Source organism: Penicillium atrosanguineum (assembly GCF_028827265.1).
Source record: "Penicillium atrosanguineum strain IBT 20685 chromosome Unknown utg000001l_segment0_segment0, whole genome shotgun sequence".
In the NCBI taxonomy this organism is placed as follows: Eukaryota; Fungi; Ascomycota; class Eurotiomycetes; order Eurotiales; family Aspergillaceae; genus Penicillium; species Penicillium atrosanguineum.
The window spans coordinates 680,102-699,969 of NW_026623133.1; the positions used below are offsets into that span (position 1 = coordinate 680,102).

General features: G+C 48.8%; 7 protein-coding genes across 7 annotated transcripts; 4 read left to right on the plus strand and 3 right to left on the minus strand.

Moving 5' to 3' along the window:
* Nucleotides 1–199: 199 nt before the first annotated feature.
* On the plus strand, nt 200–911 carry cyp5 (uncharacterized protein; the record flags this gene model as incomplete). Its single annotated transcript, XM_056880310.1, has 2 exons — nt 200–211; nt 294–911. 2 exons carry the CDS (start codon nt 200–202, stop codon nt 909–911), a joined length of 630 nt encoding a protein of 209 aa, XP_056745548.1.
* Nucleotides 912–1,459: 548 nt separating this feature from the next.
* Nucleotides 1,460–3,008, minus strand: zpr1 (zinc finger-containing protein ZPR1; the record flags this gene model as incomplete). Its single annotated transcript, XM_056880311.1, has 3 exons — nt 1,460–2,524; nt 2,611–2,802; nt 2,877–3,008. The coding sequence occupies 3 exons, from the start codon at nt 3,006–3,008 to the stop codon at nt 1,460–1,462; spliced, it is 1,389 nt and encodes a 462-aa protein (XP_056745549.1).
* A 2,964-nt stretch (nt 3,009–5,972) lies between these two features.
* On the plus strand, nt 5,973–9,518 carry N7443_000256 (RTP1/Tango6 family protein; the record flags this gene model as incomplete). Its single annotated transcript, XM_056880312.1, has 3 exons — nt 5,973–6,066; nt 6,102–6,687; nt 6,737–9,518. The coding sequence occupies 3 exons, from the start codon at nt 5,973–5,975 to the stop codon at nt 9,516–9,518; spliced, it is 3,462 nt and encodes a 1,153-aa protein (XP_056745550.1).
* A 1,164-nt stretch (nt 9,519–10,682) lies between these two features.
* Nucleotides 10,683–11,929, plus strand: N7443_000257 (Peptidyl-prolyl cis-trans isomerase-like 3; the record flags this gene model as incomplete). The annotated part of the gene is made up of 5 exons (XM_056880313.1): nt 10,683–10,794; nt 10,859–11,151; nt 11,218–11,502; nt 11,565–11,696; nt 11,744–11,929. Coding segments are annotated over 5 exons (1,008 nt in total), but the record flags the coding sequence as incomplete, so codon positions are not given.
* Nucleotides 11,930–13,886: 1,957 nt separating this feature from the next.
* On the plus strand, nt 13,887–15,490 carry N7443_000258 (sugar porter family MFS transporter; the record flags this gene model as incomplete). The annotated part of the gene is made up of 2 exons (XM_056880314.1): nt 13,887–13,965; nt 14,022–15,490. The coding sequence occupies 2 exons, from the start codon at nt 13,887–13,889 to the stop codon at nt 15,488–15,490; spliced, it is 1,548 nt and encodes a 515-aa protein (XP_056745552.1).
* Nucleotides 15,491–16,076: 586 nt separating this feature from the next.
* Nucleotides 16,077–16,631, minus strand: N7443_000259 (ankyrin repeat domain-containing protein; the record flags this gene model as incomplete). The annotated part of the gene is made up of 1 exon (XM_056880315.1): nt 16,077–16,631. The coding sequence occupies one exon, from the start codon at nt 16,629–16,631 to the stop codon at nt 16,077–16,079; it is 555 nt and encodes a 184-aa protein (XP_056745553.1).
* Nucleotides 16,632–18,386: 1,755 nt separating this feature from the next.
* N7443_000260 (5'-methylthioadenosine/S-adenosylhomocysteine nucleosidase family protein) lies at nt 18,387–19,364 on the minus strand (the record flags this gene model as incomplete). Its single annotated transcript, XM_056880316.1, has 1 exon — nt 18,387–19,364. One exon carries the CDS (start codon nt 19,362–19,364, stop codon nt 18,387–18,389), a length of 978 nt encoding a protein of 325 aa, XP_056745554.1.
* Nucleotides 19,365–19,868: the final 504 nt, after the last annotated feature.

Consider the following 19,868-nt stretch of genomic DNA (forward strand, 5'->3'; position numbering starts at 1 on the left):
GGCCTCGAAGTTTCATTGTTTGCGTGTTCCAAATTGGACACTATTGTCTTGACCCTTGAATTGAAGTTGCGACAGTAAACAGCTGAGAGACCGCGGCCGCCGCAAATTCTGACTAAGCCCGATATCCACCGCCGCATCGATCTCGATAAGTGCTTCTCACGTTTGTATTAACCCCATATACGGAGCTATCTCTACAGCCATGTCTGTCACTGTAAGTGTCTCACCATTAGGAAGCTTCCATGATCTGCCGTGAAGCCTAAATTTGAATACTGTGCTGATCATCTTGCCTCTAGCTTCACACTACGCAAGGCGACCTCAAGATCGAGCTGTTCTGCGAAGCAGTACCTCAGACTGCAGAGAACTTCCTCGCCCTATGCGCATGCGGTGCATACAATGATACACCTTTCCACCGCCTCATTCCTGGCTTCATGATCCAAGGCGGCGACATCTCCCTCGGACCAGCCGCAAAGCCCTCGGCCTCGACAAAACCCAAGCTTCCCTTCGAGATCCCTAAGGGCGGCACCTCCATATACCACCCGTCCGCACTCAACCAAGAAATTCACCTTCCGGCCCTGAAGCATAATGCGCGTGGTATCCTCTCTATGGCATCTCGCCCCGTCAAGGATAGGACAGCACCGGGCTCGCAGAATGCGACTGGCCCGGCTATTAACGGCAGTCAATTCTTTATTTCCTTTGCGCCGGCGCCGCATCTTGACGGTGCTAGTACGGTTTTCGGAAAGGTGTTGAATTTAAGTGCCCAGGACGAAGGTGGAGACGTTCTTTCCAAACTGGAGAAGGCCAAGGCGAAGATTGACAAGAAGGGCAAGGTTTCTCAACCGAAGGAGGGGGACGACTTCGAGGCGCTTCGCATCAACCGGGTTACTATTCATGCAAACCCCTTTGCTAAGTGAATTGCCTGCGGAACCGACTCGGCCTGAATGGGCCGGTCTCCGAACATAAAGATCCAGCAGGCTCACTGGACAGGCGTGACTTCATGTTTTCGCCCTAACGTTTGAATTCAAGATACCCAATCACGTGAAAAGGGCCGCACGCCTCATGACAGAACGGCGTGCGGTTGCTACCACGGCCACAGCAACTCACTGAGGACCGAGTGCTATGCTACGCTGTTATTAGCCATTGAGACGGGTAGTTCCTTACTATCAAGGCATCTGGCCTGAAAGATACTATTGTCCATATTATCGTGGAACCAATTCCGGAACAATCAAGCTGTTCTTTTACTACAGCAGTCAAATAATTACGAATAAAAGACTTTTATGATCAGACAGACAACTTTTATTTTCTTCACTCCCTAAACATCCCAACCACCACCGGATATCTATAGAGAAAGATCACTGTACACAACAAAGACGCCGTCATGCAACATGGAAAAAAGGAAAACGTTCGCATCATGAATGGATATCAAATCGTCATAAGGGAAAGGTCAACTGAGAAAATCATATCATGACTGCTCCTCAGCCTCAGCCTCAGCCTTCTCGGCAGCGGCCTTCTCAGCCATCTCCTTCGCGTGACCCTCCTCATAGTTCTCGGTCTTCATATCCTTAAGACCGAGCTCCTCCTCCTCCTCATCAGTGCGAGTATATTCTTCAGTGAAGATCTGCTCATCCTTGGCAGGAGAGCACAGGTCCTGCACGTAACTGCTAGCCATGGGGTCCTCCAGGGTAATGGTGAACTTGATCTTGCCAGCGATGGCATCATTCAGCTTGGCAAAGAAGCTGTCCCACTTGTTCTTATCATCAGAGGCCATGCTGTCTCCGGCACCGGAACCAACGGCGTCGAAAATGTGGTCGTGCAATTGGTCGCGGACCTCAGTGAGCAAGCCCTCGACGGTTGTGAATCGTCCACCGAGACTGCCGCTCTGCACTGTCAGGTCGAGCTCCTCGCTGGACAGACAGCAGGTGTCGGACTTGAGAATGTCTCGGCTCAAATCAACCTCGCTCTCAACAGACAGCTTAATACGCTTGCCCTTTTCGGGAACCTCGCCACCGGTCTTGATGTCGCTGTTGCGGTAGCCGCAGCCATCCATCTTGATCCACTTGCCTCCCTCGCCGGGAACCTCACCACCGCAAACAGTGCTGAAGAGCAAAACCTGCTTAAAGTGGGGAATGTCGACAGACTTGCAGTTAACAACGCAAGGTTTGTAGCAGGCAGGGCACTCGGCGGGAAGAGTGTAGACTTGGTTGTTGACGATCTCAGAGTCGAAGGTCTCGCCTTCGGTAGTGGTGGCCTCGTTCTGGGAGGCGTTGGGGTCGTTGGAAATGCCCAATTCTTCATTTTGCTCGTGGGTACGGAAGTATTCGCGGCGCTGGTACTTCTTGGCGTGATCCTGTCCAATAGAGGGGGCGATCCAGCTGTTTCCAGTGTAGTCGTCCAAGCTAATGGTGAAGGGGAACCCGTTACCCTCCAGTATATCCTTCAACTTGTTGATGATCGGCTCGAGGGCATCGTGAAGCTCGGGGGCCTGCTCCTTGCGAGCGGGCTGGTCACCAGCCAGACCCTCGTGGATCTTCTGGATCAAACCCTCGACATTAGTCAATTGGCCGTTGCCCGGGGGGCCTCAATTCCCAAAGTATCAATCTTGAAGGTGGAGACATCGCTCTTGACGACCTGCTTCTGCATGTCGAGCTCGTTCTCGATGACGACGGTGTATGAGCAACCCTTCTCTTGGATCTGACCGGCGGACTTGATAGAGTTGTTCTTAAAGTGGCAGTGCTCGCATTCGAAGGACTCGAGGATAACATCGCGGAAGTAGGGAATGCGAATGAGCAGGAGACGGGTTTCGCCCTACAGACAAGATTAGTATGGATCGTATAGATTTGCGCGCGTCACATTGGAGCTTCGCCTAGATAAAGACTCACATTCTTGTGGCAGTTCATGCACATGCTCTCAAGCTGCATGAGACCGGTGTCATCATCGCGCTCAACCAGATCACCAGGCTTCTGGAACATCTGCTCGTCAATCATCTCATCCATCTTCTCTTCGGCAGACATTTTGAAGAGGCTTTGAGTGTGATGAAGTAAATAGTAAGTTAGAAAGCTAAGAAACTCTCTCTTGGCAAAGCAAAGGGCGAACCGATGAGGTGTGGGTGAGCAATCTAGAAGTCTTATCGCCAAAAAAAGTTCTCCAGGGCCCGCCGGAACATTCCTTTTCGTTCTGCGTGGCGGGGCTTGGAGGGGCTTACGCAGCTGACTCAGCTGTGCTTCTTATCTACTTTTATACCTGTCAACTAAATTTATTAAAGTTAACTTAATTTTTAAAGCTAACTAATCTTAAGTTTCGACATCATTTGTGCTAAAATGGTCACGTATCACGAAGCTAGTAAAAAGGAGGTACAGTAATGCTTCAAGTCTACCATCTGTGAGTCACTCGAGATAGTTGTGGTGCTGCAAATCGCCCAACCAGTTGGGCACATTGCGTGGTCTGGAGCTACACTATGGCTGATGCAAATGTGGAGTTAGTCAATCTCGTCAATCTCTTAGCATGTCTATGAGCAGATTTTCTGGAGTTAGTGAGAGTAGGCAAAAATAACTTCCAGCTAGGAGTGAGGATGAGAGGATGGATATGGTTCTGGAAGCCGGCCAACGATGAGTTTTCTGCAATAGGAATTAGTCTCACTTTCATGATTGCAAGAAGCTTTGAGTTGAGGGGCACTTATAAGAAAAAAAGGGCCGCTTCCAACCACCGAAGTGGAAGGAAACGGCTGTTCACCGCCATCGCCCGTCCAGCGCATTCTGCTCCCTGCCTGAACCACTCCCAGAGAGCCAATTTCAACAGATCACTCAGCTGCTCTTGATAGCCGTAGATACAAGATACCCACCTCGTTGCGCAAGGCCTTATCCTAACCAACCCAGGAAGCAAGCCCCGAACGCCAACACGTAGCACAGAAACAGCGTGGACAAGCCAAAGCTTTGATCCTCACTCGAGAGAGGTCCCACACGGTTGCCTGTATCTTGCATACATGTCGAAAGCTCGAAAACCTTACGACCAGGATTGGCCAGACGACGAAGCCGGATAACAGAGCAAACGAGGAGAATGATAATTTGTAGACTGCAACCAGAACAACTGCGATCGATTGAGGTTGAACAGACTGGAGATAGAGAGACGGGAGTTGAGGAATGACTGGGTACAGAACGAAGCCGAGTGAACGCAACTTGCAATGTCCACATCTCCACGCAGCCGAGAACAAAATTGAGAGCGGGCCATGTCAGTTAACCAATCAAATCAGGCCTGCGAGACCACCATTTCCTAAGAATTGTTCAACTCGCCGAGCATTCGCACGGACATCCTGTCAAGAGCATGAAGCCGGTCTCATGTGTGTGGTACAGTACCCTCTGGGACGAGTTTTTGTTTCCGCTCCTGGTCCGTCCGAAGATCTCACAGGAGGGCGTGGTTTGAAGCGCACAAAGAACATCCAGAAAAAAACGCTTCCTGCTCTCCGAAGAGAGGAACAAATAATGGTGGTCATTGTTGGTGTAGCCGGCGCCCATCGATCGATTTGCAACAACTTTGCAAAGAGATGGTTAATGCGGGTAGTCTGGGCCTTCCAAAGAAGCCGAATCGATGGCGGATACCGTGATTCGAGGTGTCTAGCTGGCTTTAGGCGGAGAAACAGCACAAATCCAAGAGGTGAAAAGTAGGGGCAAGATGTCCAGGCATCTCCGTTGTGGGAACAAGTACGGGACGGAAGACAGCTCTCGCGAACGGAGGCAAAGACAGAAATGTGAACGAACAAGAATGAAAAACAACAATCTTGATTGGGAAGAAACATTGCCGGCCGGAACGTGACAACAAACCAGAGACCTTGATGTCCTCTTTGCAGAGAAACATCAAAGGGCCACGGTGACAACAAAAACAGTAGAACCTCGCGACAGTATCATCTATGGAAGCCTGCCTGGGCAGATCCAAGGAAATGATATTGATTCCGGCGAGTGGATCCTTCTGAATTGCTGACATCATGGCGTGCGTGATGGTAGCTGTTGTATTCTAGGCGCCGAATCTCTGAACCAAGCAAGATGATGTCCCGGGTATTCAAACTCGAACGTCACACTCAATCCCTATCCGCTGCACTGTCGTGTTGATCCTCCCAAAAGCAACCTCTGATACTGAGGTGCCCGACGAGCTCCACCCACTTTTTCTCTTGAAATTGAGCCGCTCACAGCATAGATCGACCATCCGATTGTGACTAACATGCGAGTTCCAGCATGGGAGAACCGACGCGTGATCCGTGAGGACTCATTGCATAGTTAACCGTCTTTTGCGCCGTGAGGCTCTGGAAAAGTCGAACAACTTTCGTACCCTCAGTCCATCATAGACTAATTCGACTAGTCATAGTGTCCGGCATGCTTTTCCCACAAAACTTTGTCGCGAAGACAGTCCGACTGGGCTGGGCTTAGGGTTAGATCGCGACATCATCACACCAGAGACAATCACATTAGATCGACGGAATTGAACAAATCTGATTGCAAATGGCTGCCATTGAAAGCAGTAATGGGAGCCGGATCAAAAGAGGGGATAGCTGTACATGGTGCCTGGGGAGGCAAGAGACTGGTGGCTCCACATTCGAGCAAGACGAACGGTAGAACTTCGACGCGTGTAAACAAACCTTCGTTCAACGGCAGTGCCGTAGATCAAGCGAGATTGCTAAAGAATGGTTGAATTGGCGTAACCATCACGATTTGTATTGATCAGTCGTGCTGGAGGAAGGTGAACAAAACAACTGCAGTTGGGAAAAGAAGGGGAGCTCGAAGACGCGCAGTATGCACATCAAATGCCGGCGCGACTCACGTGGTCATGTGACCTACGCGTCGCCAATCTATTACATAATCACTTTCTACGATGCCAAGACCGCCTGCTTCTTTCGCCTTCGCAAGTGGGATGATATCAAACTACGGATCTTGGTTGAGGGGTTTCTTCAATTTTAATTTCATGATCATGTGTATCCCTACACGTTCATGATGGGAGATCTCAAATTTGTCCAGGATGCATTCGATGCAGCCACTGACTTTTTGAGCCCAGTGCTCAATCGAGGCATGCCACTTCCAACTACTAGTATTTTTTATCTTCGAAGGCTAACTGCGTTGAAGGGGAGATCCATAAGTCCGAGGGGCGATCGCTGCTTGAGATCTTGAACCGGAGTTCAGACGACTCAGGATCCGGTGATTGTGATGCTAGGACGACCGTCATCAATCAGGCCTTGGACATCTTATATCGGATCCACACGGCTTTTGTCACACCAGCCGAAAGTCAGTCAGAGTCTCAGCAGGCCGCATCTTCACGGGGAAATGAAGACCTCGAAGATGCGAAGCGACGCCGGATCCTGCATGCTCTGCTGGACTTGATCTCCCTAGAAGGGATCTACCCGTCATTGTCATCAGGAGTTGGCATTCCTCTACAGCAAAGAGTCATCTCTGTTTTACCGGCTGGTGTTATTGCAAAGCAGGCACATGCATCTGCAAGCAGTGTTCCACATAATGAGGACCTTCTTCAACATGTCATGACAGTTCTTGTGAAAATCGTCTTGGATTCCAGACCAAGCATCCAGCCAGTTATTCGAGGCCGCATTCTGAGTGATATCATCAGTGGCGCAGCGGATCTAGCCTTCAATCCAAACATAACTTCTTCTTTGCACCAAACCAAATTCCAAGATGGATTTGCCGAGGTCATCAAGCAGTATGTTTCAATCCCATTAGGAATCCTTAAAAGCGCTAACGTGATCTAGGACTGCGAGTGTAGTGTTGCTGCCTACGCTATCCAATTTTCTGCAGTCAGAAACTACACCTTGGTTCAAAGCTGCCATTTCAAGTCAGATTTCTCGTGTGCCGCTTCGCCCGGGTGGTGTCTTGCAAACGATCATGTTTATTGCCTCGCAATTCGCGCCGTCACTGGGACAAGAAGCCCAAAACGAATCATCTGCAGGCCCGCATTTTACAGTGCAAGCTATCATGCAGATCTCACGACTTCTTTCCTCCGTGCCGCTGGGCGTTGAACCGGTGTCGTACTTTACTACCATAGCTCCTCAGCTTCTCACACTACTCGATGGGGCGGATCCAGATCTTAAGAAGACCGCATCTTACGCCATCGGCAATGGTATTTTGGGGAAACGCGCATATGGCGCTCCTGGGTCTATAGGCCACTCGATTTTCGTCGAGCCTCTCTTTGGGGCATTAACGGCCGAGCTAAACGACTTTTCAAGGCGATGGATGACACAATACTCGGATATGGAAGGTTCCATCCCTCTAAGTACAGGAGAGACATCAAGAAACGCTTTTGTGAATGGAAGTATGGTCAACCTGGCAATCGAGAGGCTGGAAAGTCTAGCATTACAGCATCCAAACCCAGGTCTCGTTAAGAGGATTGTTTATCCGATTCTTCTTCCATTATGGGGCTTGGCGTGCTATTCCGAAGAGCATGGCCTTACAGAATATCACGAAAGGATAATGGCCTTGCTACAAACATATTTTGGCATTTCGGTTGGAGTTCAACCACTCAAAAAACTCGTCGATCATCTCCTCTGGGACGGTGGCTCAACATGGACCTACTCCACTGAATCAAAGAAACAAATCGCGCTGACAAGACGTACGAACCTGGAAGGCGATCAGTCAAATCTCATCAAGTTAATAGATTCGCTCCAAAGTCGGACTGAGCTCTTTGTTAGTCTATTGGGCTCAGACCCCAGTAGCGAGGAACGGACGGGTGATGTTTTCCTCTACGTGAGCGAGCGCTGGTTGGTTCAGCCTCAAGTCTCCGACAAGGGTGCCAAAACTCAGAAGCTTGGTGAATCAGACGATGTCCTCCAAAAGCTGGTAAGCGCCAAGCTGGCAGAAAAGCTACTTGACAATTTCAAAGACACCTTATCTCGCCGCCCGATGCGAGTCTTGGAACTCATTAAGCAAGTCATTGATGGAGAGCTGCGCCGACTGAGCTCTGGGGCTAGGCAACGCGATCAGAGGGCTGAAAATGTGTCGCTGTCATCACTTTCCAATATCGTATCCGGCCAGAGCGAGCAAGAGGGTACTCCTGACAAAGAGTCGTCGGAGTCGTTGGCAACCGCTTTCAGCTTGCTATCAACCGTGCTGGCATCTCCTGACTTTTCCACTTCCCAGGAGACCAAGCCGTTGCTCGAATCGGTCAAGGGTCATCTTGACGAGCTGGTTCCACTTCTCTCACCGGCTATGGCCAAGCCAGCAACAACATCGTCGATGCTGCTGGAGATTCAGCTTACATCCCCAGAGCATGATGATTCTAGACCAACACCTTCTCATGTTACCGACCTTGAAACACATCGTCAAGCGCTGGTGAATCTCAATTCGAATCTGCCACCGGTCCAGGCCGAAGGCTTCTCCTTACTGTCCAAGTTGATCATGAGCGGATCGCCTGTACTTGATATTCCGTCAACGTTGACACTTCTTCTGTCCGTTATTACTGATATATCCGAGTCAACTGCCAACGAAGAGTTTATATACCTCAATGCGATCAAACTAATCGGCACATTGGCATCGAAGCATCCACGGACAGTGATGAAGACCCTGGTGGACAGCTATGTTGACAAGAATGAGCAAAGAACCCTAGACTCACGTCTTAGGCTCGGCGAGTCTTTGCTGCGCACCGTTCAAGACCTGGGTGATGCTTTGACTGGCGAGACCGCAAAAATCCTCGGCGAGGGAATGGTTGCTCTAGCAGGTCGCCGAGGACATCGACCCGAAACACAGAAGAGTCGCAAGAGGCAACTCGAAAAAGAGCAGCGCCAAAAGGAGCGAGAAGAGCGCAAGCAGAAAGAAGCTGCTCTGCCAGCAGGATGGTCAATTCCGACCGATCAAATTCAACCAAAGCTTGAAGATGAAAAGGACGATGACTCCGAAACAGAGTCCCCCGAACAGACAGCACATGCTGCAAATATCGTTGCAGCATGGGCAGCCGGTGCATCAACAGATGAAGAGCCCGATGACTTCCGTGTACGTGCATCGGCCCTTTCTATCCTCGCCTCGGCGGTGCAAACCAACATCCTGGGTCTCGGCCCATCCATCGTTTCATCGGCCGTGGATCTCGCCCTGGCCACTCTCACCCTCGAACCTGCCCCCGAGAGCGCAATCCTTCGTCGTGCTAGTGTTATCCTCATTCTCGACATCTTGAAAGCACTAGACACGGCCCGCGAAACAAGACACGGCAAGGATGTTGGCTTCGGCTTCTCCCTTAACGACGTCACGTACAGCGGTTCACATGACCAATCTCGCGGCCTGTCTACAGTTGGAAACATCCCTTCCATGCTGCGCACGCTGAGTTTCGTCGAAACGATCGAGACAGACTCCATTGTGCGTGGACATCTGCGTGCACTGATCGAGAGCTTAGAAGCCTGGTTGGAGAAGTCGTTGATGTGGGGAATAGGTTCCCAGGGAGATGACGAACCACGTTTGGAGATTGGAGACCGGATCGCTGGGTTGGCCGTTAATCCAATGGCTGGGCAAGCGGGGTCGACGAGGCCGAAGATTGAGGAGATAGAGTAATTATGCCCCACCTATCCGGTTTATTTTTTACGAATTGCCCTTGTGTGCCCCTGGCGCTGGTTTCATTGTGGTGCAAGTCGGCTGCAGTCATTAGTTAGATTGTTTCAGGTGACCCTACCATTTTCAGCCCCAAATAAGCCCTAACGTAAGGTGCACAGACAACGTTAGCAATGCCTGAGACGTACACATGCAACTGCCGAATGGTCGGTTCGGCCCGCGCCCTTAAAAGTGATGGATTATCCAGGTGACCTCTGTCTGATTCTAGATGGCTTCGGTGTCTCCAGAGCTTCCATTGCTTGATCGTATACGGATAGGCCTAAGTGGGGTGTACCACCAAAGTCCAAAGTCGGACAATGCGATACTTGGATAACCAAATAACAATTTAATAGTAGCAGTTAGAAAATTCAGTGTATTAACAATTTTTATCACAGCCCGCGACTTGGAGGCTTCGAAACAGGAAAAATCCAAGAATCAAATTAACACTGCCACGTCAATGCTGTGCTAGCCGCTGGGCGCAGCCTTTCTCGGGATAGCCCGACGGCTAGTCATGCACGACGGCCGACAGGGCATCTTATTGATCAGCAAAAATAAGCCCGATATTAGCGCCGACACGTCTACAGACTACTTCAAGAATGGTAGCGCCAGCCTCCCGACGTTCTTACAAGCACCACCGCTTCCAGTAGTGCTTGAATTTTGGAACCACAGTTATCCAACGAGACTCCCAGCTCTACAGATAAGATTTGGGCTTGAAAAAGCTGGGTCGCTTGAAATGTCTTTGAAAGGTTCCTTCACGAGCGCCAGCCAAGAGCTCTTGGCAGAAAAGTCGCCCATATCCGAGACTTATTCGCAAACAGAAGCGGTGCATGTGCGGGAGAGAAACAATGGTAGGGATGCTGAACAAACATAGCACATATGCCTTATTGACCACACTTTAGGAACTGGAGAATACTATGGTCGAATCTCAACATTGGATTCTGAACTTCCGGTAAGACCTTGAATATCTTCAAGAAACCCTGGAGGAAAAACTTAACTCGCACAGATTCAAAATGATTCTTCACAAAATATATTGTATGACTGTCTTTCTCGTTGAAGCAAACTCCGTCTAATGTTACAAATTGAAGATTTGCAACCACCAAATCTATCGATGGCTGGATATCCCGAGGGAATCATGGCTTCTTTCCGGATGAATTTTGCCTAGCCATATCGAGAAACCTCAACGGCTCCTCGGGAGGTGAATATCGTCGAGACATTACTGGAGAAGTCGTCACCTACGGTCGTGTCCCCTCCCCTTATTTTGATCATGTCAGTCACTTGGGTATATATGTACTGAGACATCGCAGACTCTTGGGTCCAATTCAAAGTCAAGCGTGTATTCCGGGCCTCCAGATCTTTCCGAACGTACGATCAGTGGATTCAACTCGGAATGTTTGTGCGACAGGACTACAGCCGGTCATCTCAACTAGTAATCTTTCTCGACTGCCCGGAACATCTTCGCGACCAATTCACCGGCATGTCTGCTTCGGTCGGACATATTCATCCTTTTGGATGGTATACATTTTTTGTCAAGGAGGTTGGGAAGCTGTTCGATCAAGCGATCTGGGAAATACGAGGCATAGTCTGGGATATTGAAGCGGTAATTTTATCCAACTCTTTTCCCCAGATGACTGATCCAGTTGCTAATCATACAAATTCCTTTTAGTATCACAAAGAGATAGAAACCTTTCGACCAGAATTCCTCTTCCTCCATGATATTGCTCGACACGTTAGCCACTCGAAGGAAATACTTGATGTCGCGTTGGATACTGTCGACAGTCTCATATATGAGAACGAAATGCTCAATCAGGCGAACCCCTCTCCTTACACCAAAAGGCCGTGGGACTATGATGATAGCAAACGACAGCTATATTTTGGGAGAAAGAGCATATTCGCGACAAAGCTTCGCTGTATGTCACTTAGTGAACGACTCCAGAATGAGATCAACTTGGTAAGTCTTCCCCAGCAGAATACCTAGGGAAAGCATTCGGATTTCAAACTGACAGATATCAGGCATTCAACATCGTCTCACAAAGAAACAACGAAGTATCTCTCCAGCTCGCCAAACACTCACTCAGCGACAATACAATGATGAAGACGGTCGCGATCGTGAGCATGATCTACCTACCAGGGACATTTGTATCCGTAAGTTCAATAACTGCAGCATTATTTTCAGCGACTAATTGTTCCAGGGTATATTCGGCATGAGCTTCTTCGACTACAACTCAGACAAGAAGAAATTAGACGTCGGCACCGACTTCTGGCTATACTGGATAGTCACAATCGCTCTTACACTCGCTACAATGGGTATTTGGTTCTTAGTCTTGAACCGGTCCCCGATCACGCATTTTGCTAGGAGACTAAGACTGAAAAATTGATGTTTGCAGGGATGCTGAAAAGCTAGGATGAATGGATAAGTGTGTTGTACATCGGAAGAACGACCGTTGCCTTGAGGCAATATGACCAAGTAGACGTCTAGTTACAGGGACATTGATTATAAACGGCCTTTATTTGCATATACATCCAGAAGTCTGTGTGACGCGTAGGACTGACGACTGATATATGGACCTGGATGGGGGAAGGAACCCTGACTAACCCGATTGGGACTAGCGAACGATTGTTCGCTGAGCTCCCAGCGCTCAACACTTAGTTTCTTCCTCAGTTTCGTAATTTTGTTGAATACTACGTATTTTCATGCGTTTTGAATTGTAACAGATTTGGCACCGAGATCTTCTGCGTAACATGGGTCAGCGTCTTGAAGCGCGAATAGCAAACGAAGGAAAAAAGACAGGCCAAGAGAAGAACTGGAATTAGCTCGTACAGAGAAGGCAAGGCTGCAGAGTATTGCCAGTTTCAAACAGGCCCGTGAACTTTGGCGTTTACAGGATGAAGCTCGAGCTCTTAAGCGCTGTGAGCAGAAATGATTACGGGACGAAGCTGGAATGCGATCTGGTGGCGGATATCAACGGCCCCCTGTTGGTCAGGAGATTACTGAGCTCTGTGCTAAGAGGACGACAGTGAGTATGGATAACAGACTCTCAATGTATAGATATCGAATTTAGGTCCCGGAAATCTCAGTAATAGGGTGATTTGTAGGTCAAGAACCCCCGAGAACTACCAGTCGACTATGACGGTGAGATCCCGCCCTTCCTTGGACAAGAGTTTAAATATAGGGTTTATTAACGTGTCAAAGGGGGATTTCAGCAATTATGGCTTTGCAAGGATGGAAAGTCATAATGAGACGCCCGAAGTAGGGCTGCCACGGGAGTCGGTGATAATCTGTGTCTAGTCTTCTAATGTATAGTCTCATGAATTTGTATTTCCTAGAACAAAGTTTTCTCAATGTAAGCCATTGACGTTCATTGCCACGATTATGAATATCCCACTCCCACCCGACTCCGATCTTGTCGGCTTTTGACTTCAATAGAGTGGACAAGAAAAGTTCGGCATAACTGCCGGCATACCCAATCTCCAATGATATCCCAGGCTAGAATGGGATGTCAATTGCTTATACGGGCGTGATTCCGTAAATCGGCACTTATTGACTCATTGAGTCCGAGAGCTGATGTGGGATTCGGCGATTGAGATCTATTGCCGACGGCATTTGATTTAGGGTACGAATTGTGGTCAGCAAACCTCGAATCACCCACGATTGAAGTCATCGCATTTCCAAAAACACAAATAAAAGCGACTCAGTATCTTTGCAATGATTTAGCACGTCAGACCCAAATATGATGCGAGCCATACAGCTTATAAGGGTAGGAAAACGAAGTCATAGTGGGCCGGACGGACAACCGTCTCAAATTCCATGAATCACAACGCAGTCCGTCAACTCTTGGCATCAGATGGCCCGTGCAACATACCCGGACCAAAGCCAGTTACAGTTAGACAATATAGGTTCCCATGCCATACCAAAGCAGCTCTGGTGCGCCCCCAGTGGACGGAAAAACTAGCAAGGCAGGGATCATCCATTCCCCACTGCGTTTCCCCGCGGCGTCCCACCGAATTTCCCCAATGCGGGCCTCCATTCCCCGTCTCCCCAGTTTTGAACCACTCATCTTCTCGGCTTGATCCCGTACATGAGGCCCTAGCAGGTCGTACGGCGAATGTGCCAACATATGCTCTGGGATGCTTAGCATTAGCCGACCCCGTGGAGAAGCTGGCCCACTGGTTCCGTTGCAGAGGAATGGCCCGAATATAAAGGGGATCCGTCCTGGCTGAAAGCCAGTCTTTTCCTATCTTCCTAAGCTCAGACACGGCAGGCCGTTTGTCAATTCGTTGTTCTTTTTTCTCTTTACTCTCTAGGCATTCGGGCAAGGCCTCAAAACCGCCATCATGGGGAAGTCAGGGTTCATGAAGAACTATCGAGTCTATGTACTCACATCCGTCGCCTATTTGGGCTCGTTGCTCTTCGGTACGTGCTATCACGGTTCTAAATAGACAGGACACTCAGACTAATTTTGTTTACAGGATATGATACGGGTGTTATGGGCTCAGTTCTCGCCATGGACAGCTTCAAGAAAGATTTCGGTCTCCCAACATCATCGTCCGGTTTCGCCGATACCGCGAATGCCCAAGTATCCTCAAATGTGGTCAGTCTCTTGACAGCAGGATGCTTCTTTGGATCTATCTTCGCCGCCTTCCTCAACGACCGAATTGGCCGTCGCTACTCCCTGATGATCTTCGCCTCTATCTTCCTGGTCGGAGCCGCAGTCCAAGTAGGCTCCCACCACGCTATTGGACAGATCTACGGCGGTCGTGTCATTGCCGGTTTGGGAATTGGAGGCATGTCCAGTATTACTCCTGTCTTTGTCAGCGAGAACTGCCCCCCGGCCCAAAGAGGTCGGATTGCTGGTCTTTTCCAGGAATTCTTAGTCATTGGAAGTACTTTTGCATACTGGCTGGACTATGGTGTTGCTCTCCGTGTGCCGGAGGGAACTAGCCAGTGGCGTATCCCCGTGGCTATCCAACTGATCCCCGGTGGTTTAATGCTCATTGGTCTCTTCTTCCTAAAGGAGTCTCCCCGTTGGCTGATGAAGCAGGGCCGCCGTGACGAGGCTTTGAAGTCTCTTGCCTATATTCGTAATGAGAGCGAGGATAACGAGGAGGTGCAAAGGGAGATTGCTGAGATCTATGCTGCAATTGAAGAAGAGACTTCCCAAACGGAGGGCGTGACGTGGAAGGAGTGCCTGCAGAAGAGCAATCGGTATCGGTTCTTCCTTGGTTTCATCATCATGTTCTGGCAGCAGTTCTCCGGAACAAACAGCATCGGATACTATGCACCTCAGATCTTTGAGTCGATTGGTGTTAGCTCGACCAAGTCGTCGCTGTTTGCTACAGGTGTGTACGGTACGGTGAAGGTCGTCGCCACGGCAATCTTTCTGCTTATTGGTATCGATCGCTGGGGTCGGAAGTGGAGTATGGTTGGTGGTGCTGCTTGGATGGCTGCTATGATGTTTATCATTGGCGCTGTCTTGGCTACGCATCCCCCAAACCCGGATGCTACCTCTGTCTCTCCTGCTTCCACTGCTATGGTGGCTATGATCTATCTCTACGTGATCGGATACTCTTTCTCATGGGGTCCGACTCCTTGGGTGTATCTCGGTGAGATCTTTCCCACTCGTCTCCGTGCTTACGGTGTTGGTCTTGGAGCTGCCTCGCAGTGGCTCTTCAACTTTGTCATTACTGAAGTGACTCCCCGTGCGATCAACAGTATTGGGTGGAGAACTTTCCTCATGTTTGCCATCTTCTGTTCGGCCATGGGTATCTTCGTCGCCATCTTTGTAAAGGAGACCAAGGGAAGAACTTTGGAAGACATGGACCTTATCTTTGGCGCTATTGATGAGGAACAGCGACAGGCCGATGTGGAGAATACTTTGCACAAGAACGACATCCACGCAGAGCATGTAGAGGGGGAAAAGAATCCCGATCACAAATAGATGATCTCCTTGGCTTTATCTTCCACCTTTGATAGGCGGTGCTTTGACGCTGTCAAACATCCGTACATTTGAAGAGATCCTCAAGATGGTACTTATATTGCAGCCAGCAGCCTGTGCCACCTATGATATAGATAGTTCCCCACTGTGGATCATATCATAAATCAACCAAAGAAGATTTGCATGAATTCTCACTCTTGGAGTACATGTACAGTGTTTAGCGAAATCAGCTTGCAACATTGAAATTTTCTGAGAGAGTACCACTGCCAAGAGAGTAGCGCAGACTTTTTAACTGTATCCATCTATAAGCGGATAGCTCTGGTAATCTGGAACAATACCAAATACAAAACAGAATGCATTTAAAACACATGTGGATGTGTCCAGCCAGTCAAGGCAGCAGGACTGACGACTGCTCCAGGGGTGTCAATGTGGTTTTAAATAGTTACGATATGGGAAGGAAAGGAACTGTATCAAGTACAACAGCAACTGAGAAACAAATTGAATGTATTTGAACAACTGCACAATATCCTCCAATCCTCTAGCCACCTGAAGGGCTTATCGTGGCTTATCGTGAAAATGATCCTGAGCACTATCCAGCCCCGTATTCCAGCAGCATACGTACAATTCCAATATGTCCTCCAGAACAAGCCACTTCCAGTGCATTGCTGAACTTGCTACCTGGAGCACTAACTTCAGCTCCGTGCTCCAGTAACATCTGCACGATAATATCGTATCCCCATGTACAAGCCAACTGCAAGGCGTCGACACTCTCGCTGTTCCGATCGTTGATGTTGGCTCCATGATCTAGCAGTATCTGCACAATTCTATCATGGCCTTCGGCGCACGCAGTATGTAGGTCATTGCCATAGAGATTAACCTGGGTATTGACATCGGCTCTGTGGTCCAGTAGCATCTGCACTATCTCATCATAACCATTAGTGCAAGCTATCTGTAGAACATTGCCATACTGGTCACCTTTAGCATTGATTTCGGCACCGTGCCCCAGTAACATTCGAACAATGCTTAGGTGTCCTCTAGCACAGGCAGCCTGTAGAGCAGTATCGTAGAGAGCAGTATTGACTTCGGCTCCGTGGTCCAGTATCATCTGCACTATCACCTCGTATCCATTCAGCGATGCCCACATCACTGCGTATGATCCTGTGCTGTCTACAATATTTATTCTACTTTCATCTTCAGCGAGTAAATCGTGGACCACTTGCTCGTGCCCGTTCAGAGCCGCCAGGTGAATTGCATCATTCATCATAGGCGTTCTCTTCTTTTGCATCTTCGCTTTCCAAAATACTGGAAACCAGAGCAAAAACAGCTCTCCGGTTGTATTGTAGATCTCGCGTAACAAAGGTTCTAGTTCTTGATTTTCAGTTGATTTCATGTGCCGTACATGATCAGTCCAATACACCGATGAATATTCTAGAAAGATTGGAATACAGGTTGATTGGCCCTTTTTTCTTTCCAATCCCTCTGTCAAAAGGTAACGCAAACAGATTAAAGCCATTTGGCTTTCTGCATCTTTGAGGCTGCATGCGTATTCAGAACTGGAAAGATCCGTCTTGATGAGGAATTTCCTGGCCGTCTGATGAATGAGATAGATCTTAGAATTATTGGTAAAGACGAATAGGCCGCATAGTCGTCGGAGCTTCTTATCCAAATGGGCTGAATCTAGTCCAGCCTCTGCTGTATGTCGTGATCGTGAACAGATAGCTATCCCGAGCGCCATGCCCATTTCTTGCGTTGTCAACGGACGTCGTGCTGCAACGATAATTTTCAAGATCTTCCTCACTGTATCAACTTGCTCAGATGGCACTCGACTGAGAATCTTTTCATATGCGGCATTCACAGAAGGAGGTATCACTCGGATGGATTCCTCGGCAGGTCGAAGGCTATTCTCAAAGGTCGTGCGAATGTCACAAATAGCCAAATGTAACCAAAGGTAGGTGCGATGTTCCATTCGAAGAAGCTGGCTTTCAAGTTCCTGCGTCGTTTTAGATGATAAGAATGCCGTTTTCGCTAGCTCTTTCACTCTAATCTTCACGACCAGATCTATCTCCTCGTGGATTCGATCATTCTCTTCCTCTCCCTTGAGGTGTATATGCGGGAAAGAGTCCTTGACTGCTTGGAATTGATGTTGGATGTGATCATAGGGACGACTAGTTACCAGGAATTTTAACCAGCCATTCTGTGTTGATGAATTCGACTGGCAGTGAAAGTGTCCGAGCTGCGCAATCAAACGACGTTGATCATCCTCACGGCATTCGTCAAGTGCATCGAGTACACAAATCGTTTTGCATGATACGTCCGCTGACGTTGCTGTGAGAAAGATCCTCCAAAGCTCTTCAGCCTCTTGCCGAAGTCTATCCCCGTTCTTTTCCCATGATGGTAGTGCATGATGCAGAAGGTAAGGCCGCTGACTGAAAAGCTGATGAAGCATCGCACATAGCGCTGCTCCAAGACTATCCTGCTCATCGTTGTCTTTGAAAAAGAAATAGCATATTGTCACAGCTGGACTGGAGGCTGGGATGTAGTCATCGATGATTGATCTGGCCAATACAGACTTGCCGCACCCCGGATCAGCTGACACCCAGAGAAGATCATTGCCGCAGTTCTCCCACCAATGGATATATTCAAGGCTTCCTAGAGCCCATTGACAGGTTCCTTCGGCTCGTCTTGGATTGATATTTTTCTGCTCCTCGTAATTCGTGACTTTGAAAACTTGGTGACCACGTTGCTTATCTGTGAGAGCAATGTTTTTGAGTTCATTGTGATGTTGTTCTTGTTGATCATAGACCCGGTGAAGCTGTTGATTGATGCTTTTAATTTCTTTTTTCAGCACCTCTGTGTAGTTCTGTATAAGTAATATGTTCAACACAAAGTAGCCATAGATTTACATATCGCAGATATCTACCATTAGGTTCTCTTGTAACACAGAGCTGATAGGCACGTATCCTAGTAGCTCTTTAGCGTATGATGCTGCTACCAAGGCCGCATATCCTTGCCATTGCTTGTTTTTATGCGTATCGGCGTAATCACAAACACCGCGGATGGCGATACAAGGAAAGTCCATCATTAAACCAGCTGCCTCCATCTCGAAGCACAATGCCCCAGTGTCTAGCCTGAGTTGTTCGCGTGTGAATCCATCCTTAATAACCGCATTTCCAGATGCGATGATGCCGTAGTGTGGTTGTGGATCACTAGTTTCGCGTTCACTATGTGTCTCTTCCCATTCCGCTAGGCATCCATCACACGTGCTCGCCGTCCCATAATGATAGTGCTCGAGTTTGAACAGTCGATCCTGTTGTGGTCGCACGAAGTTTTTCCGAGTACGTGCGTTTCTCCCAATAGCCTTAAGCAAATACTTAGGATAGTGAGGATCATCCGTGAGCTCAGCGGCCCTCATCAAGTTAATGGCTGTAAGAAGACCCCTAGGAGGGCTATTCAGAGAGCCAGTACGGTGAAATTCTCCCCCAACCTCGACCTTCCCCATATCATATTGAACCACGCCTCCGCAGGTATTCTTTGGGCAGCTGATCACAACATCGCCAAGCCGGATATCATGAGCAGCTGACGGGATTCCACCGCCAACTCCGACCATCAAGCCAATCCGGAGCGATTTTGAAAATGTGCGAATCATGTTAGTTGCGACAGTCGTGGCCGACGTAATTCCACATTGGCCGCCCGGGAGGCAGGCGATTACGACGTGGTGTTTACCAATTCGACCTAATGTATAGATGTTTGAGTCGCTTAAATCTTGCGCATCGAGAAGGCCAAAATTTTCATCCAACATCTCCTTGGCTGCGGCAGCTTCGATCGGCAGGGCGCATATCCAACCGATCTGGAACGTTTCTCGTGGAGGACAAGGCATGTTGAGGGCCTGATCCACTGCGGATGGAACCTCGCTTGAAATAAAGTAGTGAGCTTTGGAATACCGAATATTAGCGGGAGGGGGTTGAGACGAGTGTCATGTCATCGGAGACAGGAAAGGAACCCCTCTCGGCCCCCAAGCTCAGCCTCGTGATACCCAAAGTTGTATGTGGGAAGCTAGTCTAGGCTGGCTAGCATTCTGACTCAGGCGGGACGCGGCATGGACTAACTAACAAACCTCGGGTTAGTGTCCCACTTTGGCTCTTCTTTCCGACGCGCCCCGATGGAAGCTACATAAGGTAGTGTTCGCGGCACTTTTGAAATAGTCGATGTGGGGGGCGGCGGGCACGAAGACGATCATTTCCCCACATTGTGAGATTCACAGTCAGATCAACCTTCTATGATTGTTATTTAGCTACCTGCTTACTCAGAAGTGTCATTTACAATGATACCCCTCAATGGATCAAGATTGGAATAAATTGGGTTCAGAAATCCATATTCAAAA